This window comes from Lates calcarifer, linkage group LG5, assembly GCF_001640805.2.
Source record: "Lates calcarifer isolate ASB-BC8 linkage group LG5, TLL_Latcal_v3, whole genome shotgun sequence".
Classification (NCBI taxonomy): domain Eukaryota; kingdom Metazoa; phylum Chordata; class Actinopteri; family Centropomidae; genus Lates; species Lates calcarifer.
Genome location: NC_066837.1, coordinates 8,968,440 through 8,980,953, shown reverse-complemented (window position 1 = coordinate 8,980,953; position 12,514 = coordinate 8,968,440). Strand labels below are relative to the sequence as shown.

The following is a 12,514-nucleotide window of genomic DNA, read 5'->3' as shown; positions in this document are numbered from 1 at the left end:
ATTTGAGTGCAACACTATGAATGCCACCCAGGAGACACTGTGCCGTTTATAAACACCTTTGCCTGCTGATGTGGTCAGACAACACGTCTTACAAACTGTTTTTTTTCCAAGCCCTTGGGGTCTCTTAGATAAGTTTACTTTGCAGTTTCTTTTTAAACTTGTATATGGCACATTTATGTTTGTGTTTATCTCCAGTTAGAACCTGTGTCTTGACAAGAATTGATTCAACCAATCAACTTCATTGACACAATTCTACCTCAGGACGCTTCACATTGGCTTCTCCTTTAATTTGTCACCCATTTGTACATATTCCACTGAGCTTTATGGAAGCAGCTCTTCCCTCAGGTAGTGATGCAGGTGGAGGACTACTTACTTCTTGAACTGCTTCAGGAAAATGCCCACATTCATCCCCCGCTTGGAGTCAAGAATGCTGATCTAAAAACAAATGAGAGATGTTGTGAGTAATTTTTACTGTAGCTCTGGTTAGCAAAAGCCTTGAAGCAGGAACAAACACATGTATACATGCCCTTCCCTACTCCTGACTACTCCTGCTTGTTGTTGCTTGTGTTACCTACAACTCACCCCCCACCCAGAATCACCCTATGGGACACTGAAATTCCACCGGGCCACATGCGTAGTTCACGCCTCCTTCATTAACAATGGCTTGTTAAGCCCTCCTGTAACAGGTGACTGTACAGTACGTACATTTTTAAAAAGGCTCCCTCACAAGACCTAATTATAGCTTTTAAACAGCAATTAGACACTTGTGGTTTGAATTAAAAACAGGTGAGGTGAAAGAAGACAAGTAAAGAAACCATAAGATGAACATTATATCTACATACCCCAATATAAATTACTGCACGATAATATAGTGCTTAATGATAAGATTTATAGTTTTTCTCTTTATTACAGGATTGTAAATTCCATATATTTTGGTTTTGGAAAACAAGCAATCTGAAGACTTCATCTTGGGCCCTGGACACGTCTACTGTTTTAAAATATTTTATGATGCATAGTTTGGTTTTTAATCAAAAAAATATAACAGAACTAATCTTTAGTTGTAGTTCTAATAATAAAATCAAACATGTATGTTATAATACAATATATGATAGATGAAAGATGGTTTTAGAGATATGCCTCTGTGTGGGGAGCCTGTGGCTTTATTTGAAACTCCCAAAGGTGCATTTAGTAACAACTACTCCTTGAAAACTGCTTAGACTTTGAGGTTTGTCCAGCAGCAGTCACCTCATTGTGGAGACACAGAGCAGAGTTTTTCACTGACATGAGTCTCCCTATTCGTTACGCAGGTATTGCTTTACAGTTCACGTGTTACTTTCCAGGAGTACACAGTGACGTAAGCACGCTTTTGTCTTCGTTATGGAAACAAATAATTTTTTTGCACTCAGAGAAAAGCTGTAACTCAACACCGTTACCTAACGTGTCCCTGCAGGGATAGCTTAATACAGCAGGAGCAATGCTTTGTATGGTTATGAAATCTGGGACTATTGAATCCCATCAGGGCTGCGTTCAGGACCTGAGGTAACAAGCACATCTTGCACATGTTTGCAAAAACAACTGCAGTGGGTGTTAAGTGTCTGTAGGTGTCATGACTTCATGTTTGTGTGTTTCTTAAATCTGAGCGATGAAATGAGAACCTAAGAATATTTAATTCAATGGAAAAATCTGATTTAATTTTGCAGACTGAGGAACAGAGAAATGATCCTTCTCGCGATCAGTCACTATGGTATATAGAGAATAGGATGGTAAATAGAGTAAAATCATCTCATTCCCTCGAGTAGACTCTTTTAAAGTGGTTGTATTGGAAGACATAGACATGGAGACTTCCCAGACAAAAGACCATTTCATGACAGTCACTCACCTCATCCTTGCTGCTCTCCTTGAACGAGCGGGATCGGGATACACGAGCTGAGGTTCCAGTGGTCGTTGCAGAACCTCGCATTCCCGTCAATGCCTCCTCCTGCTGCCCGAACAGCTCCTCCACAGAGCGCACGTCGATCTGGTACTGCTGCTGCCGCACCGCCAGTGTCCAGATGTTGGGCTTCCCGCGCACCTTCTCCTCCGGGATTGGCTTCCAGAAGAAGCTGCGCACGCGGCGCTTCTTCCTCGCGTTGTGGTTAGAAGACATGGTCGCCGGGGGTGGTGGAGGAGGGGGAGCCCCTGGAAGTGGGGGTGGCAGGGGAGGAGGAGGGGGAGCTTCATGCTTGGAGGTGTCGGGGGCATCGCTAAGGGATGGTAGCATGGACTGAGGGTGTCCGGACATAGAGGACGGGTCAGAGGTGGTGATGGAGGAAGTGGTGCAGCTGCTCCCCTCACTGCTGCAGCTCTCTGGCTCATTGGTTGCGGACGGACAACTCATAACAAGCATCACAGGGATAAGCAGTCAGCATATGAGCCCTATGCTGAGAGAGTGTGAAATATAAACCGAATATATCTGATCAGTATTCCCTCCTTTTTCAACAAAGACTTTCCAAAGAACTAATTTGTTTTGCATGTGTTCATTCTGAAGAACATCAAAATGCTTCAGTGCTGTCCCCCTCGCTGCTCGAGGAAGGCTAGGTGTCCCTTCATTTAGTCACAATGAAGGGAGCATGTCCTTTGATTCTGTCCATCTCCATCACTCAGCTGGTCATCCATCGTGCTGAGCACAGCCTTTGAAGGTTACCTCCCAGGGGAAGAGGGCGAGGGGGGAGCGGCGATGGCCATGGAGCTACGAGAGCAACAAAAACAACACAGGACAGGATTATGCAGAGGTAGTCATGCATGTTGCCATGGACAATCTGAAATTAGGGGAAATTAAGGGGTGTGACAGATCAAAAGAGAAGGGGTACCCAGTCAAAGGGGCTCACAATAAGAGAAATGGCAAATCCTATTTTTTTTCTAATTTTGAAGGGCTTTGAAGTCAGGCCTTGGGGTGGATAATGGTCAGACACATTACACATACAGATTAGCTTCTGTTACACAGTTTAGTATCATTTTCATTCTTCAACACTTCTCATGTAGCAGAGTACTAAAAAAGGTAACAAAGGTAATTGCAGGTTACGACAATATGGTAATTTCCCAAAATATTGTGTTGTGCAATGCCTTTGTTCCCTGTTGGTTTTGCATCAGACATACACCCAACCAACACAGTGCTTGATAATACAGGTGAAGCTGTCACATAAATGCATTAAATTCAATTCTCAATAAAACTGCTGTTCAGTTATTTCTGCCTGTTGACTCTTCAGTGTTAATGTAATCACTTCCATTCATTTAATTCCTTGCCAAGACAATGAAAAGCAACAGCTACTACAATTGCTATGGTACTGACTGTAGCTTTATGGAAAACAACTGGTGGTCTCTCATGTATTCAGATCAGCAGCATCTATTGCCATAGGGAAGAGCTTGCCACACAGCAACGCTACTAACAACACAACACAGTGTGCACCAGAAAAAAGTTAAGATTAGGCAAATTTTGTCAGATCATGTTGCAAACTGATTCTGGAGATGAATATAACAGCAAATCCAACTCATACAACTGAAGACATTTATGTCACAGACACATCTACAACCATTGCAGACTTACCTGTTTGTCTGCTGGATTGAAAATTCAAACCTGAAACCTGCCTGATGCCTGTGAGGACTTTAAAGACTCAAATGCAGTACCTTTAAATAGAGGCTCTTCAGCTGTGTGCACTCCTGCAGAGCTCAGGTGAACATTTTCACCTCAGCTGACAGCTCACTGCACAGGTGGAGAAGGAGCCTCGTACAGTCACTGTACAGTGAGGGCTGACAGCAGAGAGGTGACAAGAACCAGGTGAACTGGGGAATGACATGTGCCTGTAGGACACCAAGACACTCTAATCTCTCATCTCTCAATTTATTAATTAATTAATTATTTGGTGTATAAAACATCAGAGAACAGTGAGAAATGCCCAAACATATTCCGTTTGCTTTAATGTAAAATCGAGAAAAAAGTAAATTCTCACATCTGATAATGAATAAATGAAAGCTTATAGTCATTTTTTACATGAACACATAGTGTACAATAAATAAACTAATACGTCGGCCCTGTTGATTAATCAGTGTAGCTCTACTGTATACCTGTTGAGAAACACAGATGTGTAGAGCCTGAGCTCCTAGAAATATCTAGTGATGTTACAACTCTAACTCTCAAACACATTTTTTATTAAACCCTTCTAAGATTAAACTTGTAAAATCTGATTCATTTGGAAATATTTCCTACATCCTGGCTACTCTATTGTATCATAACATTCCAGAGGATAATTTATTAAACACACAATTGGTTACTGAAAATGTTGTAAATTATTATAGCAAGATCCAACCTGCCTTAAACCTCACAGACCAAAAGGGAAGGAAATACTCGAGTTGCCCACCCTCTCCTCTCTCTCTCTGTCAAATCAACGGTTGCACTGCAGCTCTTTGTTGGAGGGAAACTGGTTGCGTTTCAGGACAACACATCACTCATGCTGCCACAGTTGACATGGCTACAGTGATCTGATACTCCTCTCTGTCTAAACAAAGGCATGAATAGAAAGGAGGAGATAAATCAGAGGCATGGTGATAGTACGTCGCTTTCAGCACTGTAAAAGGAGGAGAATTTAGTTTCAGGGGAAATAATCAGATTCAGGATCAGTCACGGCATCTTAAGGGTTTATCCTGATAAATAAAAGCAGTAAATAATGCATATAAAACTTTTTACATGTGGCCTCTTTCTGGTGATTTCTAGAATCTACTCACTGCCTCTTATACAACTTTGTAACATCTTAGTGGTAATCTCTCATTAGTTAGCAGCCTTGTCCACCTGAGCCCTTTTCGCTTATTACTAATTAATGAAGAGGACGTCACAAATGGCCTCATGTTGCCAACATCAGCCTGCACACTCAGCTGTCCTGTCCTCAGAGACGGACCACACCGTCACTCATGTCTAATTCATAGGACTGCAAGAACATCTGACCTCACACTGAGTCATCTCCTCCTGTATGAGATAAAAATGTGGCTACTCTAACAGCTGCTATGGAGGAAACTCAGGAGCAAAAAGGGTTAAACTGTCTGCCACCTCACTCTTTGCTTTTATCTCTCTTTATTCCGTTCACTGTCATCTCAGCTGCTTTAAAAGGAACAGTTCAACAGTTTATTTTGGGAAATTTGCTTATTGCTTATGCTTTTTGGCAGAGAATTAGATTAAATGAGAGGTTTGACTGTGCTCGCGAAGAGTTGGTTAGCTTAGCTTACCATTAAGACTGGAAACAGTGGGAAACAACTAGCCTGGCCCTGTCTAATAGAAACAAAATCTGCCTAACATCAGCTCTAAAGCTCACTATTTGAGACACTGTATCTCCTTTGTTTAGTCTACACAAAACGTCTTGAGACTATTTGTGTGAAACCACAAAAAGTTGTTTCTTTGTTTTTTACAACACATAAAATGCCAACAAGTAAGATTTACAGGTCTTCTGACTGTAGTTTTGTATTTGAGGCACAGACATCAGAGCGGTATCAATATAATCTAACTCTCTGCAGCCCTGTAGATGGGAAAACGTCTTGGATGCACATCTTTCTTGCATAACCAATTCATACAGTGTATTGCAATTTAGCCAATAAAACCACAGCATTACTGTTACACTTAGTTATGCAAATAACTTTCATAATGCACTTGCAACATAATAAATCACATATCAACAATATGACAGTGTAAGAACAGCATGGTTAGGAAGAAATCAAGACAACTACACTGAGAACACAGACTCACTCACAGTTTTTAAGTGCTGCTGTTGGCTGAAAGCTGGACCATCCTAGAGAAGCTGTCTGAATCTGATCCAAACCTCCTGACATATCAGACCAATCCTTTAAAAGTAAAATGAATGCACACTTATACCACAGACATCCTATAGTTTCCTGTCTGCACTACAACAGTAGTAAAACAGGATCTCTAAGCATTGTGTTTTTGCTCTCGAGTTCCAGGAGCATAATCCTGCTTCTGTAAAGAAAGATCCTTGACAGTAATTGATCTGTGGTATTTCATATTCATTTCATTACATTACCAACTGGATGAAGGGACAAAAACCGACCAACAAGGCTGTAACCGACATCATTTGCCTAACATGATTTACAGAGGAGGAAACACACCTGTCAGTAACACTATACAGAGAAGCCCTAAGGGAGGCGAAAGCAAAGACACCGTTTCCAGATTTCACACATCCACCTGCTGCCATGATTGAACACAGACAGACTAAGGGGCTTCATCTAAGGGTCCACCTGCTGCCAACCCTGAGGCATTCCCACCCCTATCAGTCTTAATTACTGACAGGAAATACCCCACCCTCACACACCCTAACTTAACAAAGGTCAAAGTCAACATGAAGAAAGAAATGGGACCCCTTCCAAAATGTCGCACAATAAATCTTAAGTGGAGGTCTTGACAGGTCTGCTTGGGTACTGAACTGAGACCCTACTTGGGATCCAAGTATGGCCAGGTCAAAATTATATTCAGATTAATTGGATTTGGGTATTGTTGTGGGTCTGCATGTCTGCAGTCTCTCTCTCTCTCTCTTTTTAATTACAGGGTCTGTAATGGATCTGTTCTGAAGACTTCTAATCTGAGGGGCTGCACCATGATTAACAAGATACAGATTTCTGCTTCACAATATTGTATAATAGTTGGGGAGTTTAATTCATAACAAAACATCATTTTTAATATCTGTAAAGTTGATTGTTGCTGTCAGGTAAATGTGGTGGAACAGAGGTATAAAGGAAATAAAGTACAAGTTCATCAGATTTGTACTTGAGTAATTGTACTTAGTTACTTTCCACCACTGGAGGAAGTGCGGTGGACTCATTTTCATCTGACGACTGTGTCAAATTAACAGAGAAAAAATGGAACTGACGAATTTATTCAGCAAAAATATGACTGTGGACTTCTCATAGATTAACCTGCAGCAGGGAGTCCAGGATGGGTTCTAGAACCAAACCATGATCATAGGCAAACCGTGTTCCAAATGGAACCAGATCTCAGCTATGTCATAAAGATGGAACGCATCACAGTGAGCGGAATGTTAGAACCAGAGACCAGAGAGAGCTAGTTTACCACAGAAGAAAACACTTTCACCGACCAGTTTCAGAGACCAGTTATTCAAACCAGTTGAAGAGACCAGTTATTCGAACCATTTTCAGAGAGCAGTTTTACAAACCAGCTTCAATGTCTGGAGTTATTAGTTTAGACTTTCTCCCTCTGAATGAGGTGAAGAAAGAAACTGACCTGGATCAGACGTCTCAGGACCAGATCACCAACCAGGACCAGACTTCTGACCAGGATCAGATCATCGACCTGGATCAAACTTCTGACCAGAGTCCAACCTCTGAGGAGCAAACCTCTGAAGACGAGGCTTCTGAGGATCAAACCATCAAGATCCAGATCACAGCCCAAGATCAGACCTCCAACCAAGATCAGACCACTGACCCACTGACCCAGCAGGCAGCCCTGATGCTGTTCCTGGAGGAAATGGTGCTAATTGACCGTAAGGAGGAGGAGGAGGACCTGATCTCCGCCATGCTCTCGTCCTTCATTGGCAGCCTGGAGGACAAAGAGTGGCAGAGCCTGCAGGAGCGGATGATTGTGCAGGTGAGTGACTCAGAATCTCCTGACTCAAAACTTACCCACTCTCCGCAGATGTCCCAGACTCACCTGGCTCAGGTGTCCGAGAGGATCATCAGGGTGGTGTCTCAGCTGGTCCTCCAGCTGCTCGCCCCATCTCTGAAAGTCCAGTTCCAGCCTGAGGACCTGCCCAGAGCGTCTCCCTATGAGAGTGAGGAGGAGGAGGAAGAGGAGCATCTCCGAAAGTATCTGCAAATCGATGAAGAAGCCCTGGTTCACTCATTGGGCAACTCTGCCTCCCAGCTCTCAGCCAGGAGCATGCTGGGAGATTTAGTGAAGCAGCTGAACCAGGGTCTGTGTTTGCTGGCTGCTCAGAGCCAGGACAGCGCAGAGACTGAAGGGTCAGAGGTCTCGCCTGCTGTCATGAAGTTCTTGGCATTGGCAGGTGAGACTCTGGCTCATCTAAAAGACGAGGATCAGGATCGGGACCAGGATGTAGACACCATCTCCAAAAGAGCGACTGAAGAGGTGATGTTCGCCATCGCTGACACCATGGCCAGGTGTCAGGTTGAAGGAAGGAAGTCTACAAAAATCCTGAGAGACCTCGCCACCAAAATAAGTGAGCAGTGCTCAGCATCCAAACACCAGCAGCTCAGCTCGTTCACCATCAACCTGAAGATCGACAGTGACGAGCAGCCTGAGGAACCTGGAGTTCCTGCTAAGCCATACCCAATACACGTGTCGCCTGAGAAGATCAACAGCGACCTGTCCGAGTTTCATGGCTCCTGTCTCCAGGTGTTAAAGGGCCTTTTGGCCAAGTTATTGGTCCTGTCGTCCCCCCAGAGTTTCAGCGTGATGACCGCACCACACAGGTCGTCCCTGCCCAGCGTGGAGTCTGCTGCCTTCGACATTCTGGACATCGTCGTCAACGGTGTGAAGGAACTTTGTCAGAAAAAGAAGTCAAAGTTCCCACTGAGACGACGCAAGACCAAGGTCAAAGAAAAGAAAGTCAACTCCACAGCGACTGAACTGAAAGTCGCTCTGCAGGAGAAACTGGGGGAGTTTCTCACCTGCCACAAACACGCTGTGGAGCAGCAGAAGGAGGACAAAATGCAAAAGGCAAAGACGATTGTGTCCACGCTTCTGTCTGACCTGAGACAGAAGACAGCAGAGGGTGAGGACATGCACCAGGAGCAGAGATCCAGAGTCCAGGTCATAACCAGTGCTGTCAGGACTCTGCTGCAGCAGGTCGATGTCTGCGGAGGCGACAGGGACAGATCCACTCTGGTCAAACTGGAAGATCTGATCAGTGAGGACAAACTGTCCAGCTTCTCCCAGCTGCTGACGCAGTCTCTGGGTCCTCTGTGGTCCAGTCCCATCAGTCCAGCTGAGCAGGTTAGTCTGTTCTGCACTGCAGCTGTGAAACATCTGCTCAGGCTGTTTGTCCTCCCTCCTCTCTCCTGGGGGATGGGCAGGGTCGTACAAGTCCAGAGCGACAAATCATCCACCGCCAGGTTGGCAGAATCGGCTCAGCAGTACGACGACGTCATCAGCCGTTACGCTCAGCTGATGTCCGACCTGGTGCTGAGCAGCCTCCGCAGGTCAGCCACTGCCTTCTGGCTGCAGCTGGAGGTTGACGCTCTGCAGGATGGACTTAAAACTGACGACGGCGAACCAACACAGAAGAAGAAGAAGAGAAGAAATGTCATACATTTCTTCCAGAAGCTGCCACGGAAGGTTGGAAAGAAATGGAGGACGCTGAGGAACCGGATGGACGCATACATCATGGATGGGGACTCCGATGATGAGGAGGAAGGACTGGATCCCTCTGAACTGAGGAGGAGGAGGATCGGCCGCTTCCTACACAATCTTTCGGACCGGATTGTTATGGCTTTCTGGGTGTACGAGCCGAGGCCGTGGCAGACAATGGCTCTCTTCCCCATTTAAGAAAACACTATTCTAAAGGACATTTACAGGACTTATGTATAAAATACGTAAGTTCCTGAACCCACCGGCAATGACTCATCAAGCGACATCAGCAAGTGAGCCGACACTTTCCCCTGCCTTGTGTTTGCGAGGGTGAGAGGGATGTGGATTATCTCTAGGGCCACACGTTCTCAAACTCACAAAGAGGCAGCACACTGATTACAGGGGTAAGCTGAGGTAACACTGCTGATACAATGACGCTTCATACACAACATTAACGACAATAATCCCGATAGTGACTTCAAAACTTTGAATTCCCGCTACAGAGGCTGAGACGCTTCAGCCTCAACACAAGTACTTTTATTGTGAAAAGTCTGAAAAGACTTCCATTGTTCATTAATTGTATAACTTTGTGCTGAAAGTCAGTAATTGTGTACATAAACAGCTGTGGACAAAAGTGTGGGCAAATTCTTTTCCCAAGATCAGGCTTTTAACCTCTCGTGGGGTTGATAACACCTTAAGAGCTGTTAAGGTCACATATGACTTGAATTTGCTCAGTGGGAGGTGAAACATCTGCACACAGCTGTCTGAATGTATACGGATACAAATGTTGTTAAAATGTTGAAATCTGAATATTAAATAAATCTGTCAACAAGAGTCAGTGAGTCCTGAGAACTGATTGATTTAAAAGGTAGAACATTTTAAAATTGCTGTTTTTGTCAATGGAGTCTGGTAATGATATACAGTGATGTTTCTGATTAAACAAAAATGATTTTGCTCTTTAATAAAAAGGTCAATCTCTGCACCAAGTCCACCCAAAAACGTAGGGAAATAAGGTTCAAAAACACCAGAGCTATCCTTGAATGCCTCTTCTTTTTTCAGTTTCAGCTCCAAAAAGTGTAATGAAAATAAATGTGATGTTTCTATAAAGTAAATGTGTATCTCAGGGTTCTTTCTCATCAAGGTTTGACACATAACTCTGTCTGAAACAGACTGAAATTAAGATTTACGTTCACTGAAAAAATCATCAGTGCAGAAAGCATTGGTTCAGCAAGAGGAACAACAGTGAAGATACTTTATTGTTCTGTTTCTGAGTAAAAAATTATTATTGCAAGTGTTTTATCAGATTCTACCGATTCATCAAGTTATATTTATTTAAGACTAGGCATGGGTGGTTTCAAGGTATACTGCAGTTTGAAAAAAAAAAAAAAAAAGGTTTTTTCAGTTTTATTGTTTTTACGGTATAAGTGGTTTATCTCCCACGTTATGACTTTTCAAAGACAGAGAGTGTAGGAGTCCTTCGGGTCATGTGCAGGGTGAATTAACACAACTCCTCATACTGGCCCATGCCTAGATCAGAGCATACAGAGCATGAGGGGTCACTGAATAATCTGATGAGAATGGAAATAAGAATCATAATTAACAGATCTCTACCCAAAATAACACCTTTGGGTGAAGGGTCCAAAAGCACCAAATAACAGAATATCTTGTTTTAATCCTTCCAGTGGAGTACAAGAAACTTGGGTGATCTAATACAAAGAGCTCTGGAGGGTTGTAGTGGCCCAATACTTAACTAAAACACTTAATGTAGGGTTTTCCTTTCATTTGTCATCCATTCTTTGCATGCAGGAGTTTTTCTTCTCTAATTTTATTTTTAACACTCCGCAGAACTGAAAAGGTTTTTTAAACCGGAGGTAACTGTCAACAAGTTTCCAGGGAGCCATCAGGTCCAAAACAAACAAAATCCACTCTGACTCACAAATGTGTGATGCTGAAGGTCGAGGCGCCACCGCCTGCTACAATAATCCCCCGTTGCTAACTTCCAGTTCAATTTCCTGAGGTCTTTCACTCACACCGTAGGGGCAAAGAGGCGCGCGTTCACAAGGGATTTGGCCGATCCTACTCCATCATCATTACCATGGGAACGCTCGTTAGCAGAGAGGAGTTTTGCGTAGGGCTCAGTGGGGTGTCGCTGTCAGACCTATTTGTTTTTGATCCCTGTGACCACCTTGATCCCAACTTGTCCAAGTGGTGGTGACGGGTCAGGTAGTGCTGGGATTTTGGTGGCGCTGAGATCTTTGTTCCACCCATGATTGCAACACAACCAACGGCTGCAAGCAATGCAGCATGTTGACAAGACCTCACTGGCAGCAGTTTGTATTTTTAGCCATGGCAGCAGCATGGATCTAGGGATTGCAGTATCAGTTGTTCCACCACATTGGTCCACACTGAAATATCTCAACAATTATTGGACATAGTGCCATTTTATTTTGAACAAACATTCATGTGGATAAAGCCCTATTAACGTTGGTGATCCTGATTTTTTCCCGCTAATGCCACCGTGTGTGTTTGTGGGTCAGGGTGAAATTGACAACTATTGGATGAAATACCATGAAATTTGCTAAAGATTTTAATGATCCTAGGATAAACTGTAATAATTGATGAATAATTGATTTTCTGACCTTTCATCTGCCTAATCATCACATCAACATTACATTTTGTCAAATATGTAAGTTCATCATGAATTACCTGCAAAACTCTAGACAGTAACATGAGCCTCAGCTGTACTCTGTATTTAGTGCTGATTAGCAACATGCTAACATAACAAACCAAGATTGTGAACATGTTAAATGTTATTCCAGCACAAGTTGAAGCTGGAAACAAGTATCATTAGAATTTTACCATCAAACTGGGTTTTCACCTCTTGGGATTTGTTTGTGGGTTTTACTGCCAACCAATGATAAACCTAGCTGATATGTAAACTGCTTGTTTGCTTCTATCCCGTCATTGCCGTTTATGCTGCCTCAGCCCTCCACCACCCAACTACCACCAATATCAATGCCCTGTTTATGGCTCCTGAGGGGAATTTCCAAACAAATGCTATTTAAATGGTTTTACATTAGAAACCAAATGAGTTTAATAAGTGTTAAGAGTAAGTGTTCAATCATCACACACTGACTGTGTTTTGCCACTTGAATT

The 12,514-nt window shown here is 43.3% G+C and overlaps 1 protein-coding gene across 1 annotated transcript in view; it reads right to left on the bottom strand.

Moving 5' to 3' along the window:
• Positions 1-12,514, bottom strand: part of fhdc1 (FH2 domain containing 1) — a 36,608-nt gene that overhangs the window by 16,002 nt on the left and 8,092 nt on the right. The window contains exons 2-3 of the mRNA XM_018703240.2: positions 1,880-2,728; positions 374-435 (exon numbers count right to left, since the gene is read on the bottom strand). Coding sequence (XP_018558756.1) covers positions 374-435; positions 1,880-2,386 — 569 coding nt within the window. The 5' untranslated portion in view covers positions 2,387-2,728. The remainder of the gene's footprint in view (positions 1-373; positions 436-1,879; positions 2,729-12,514) is intronic.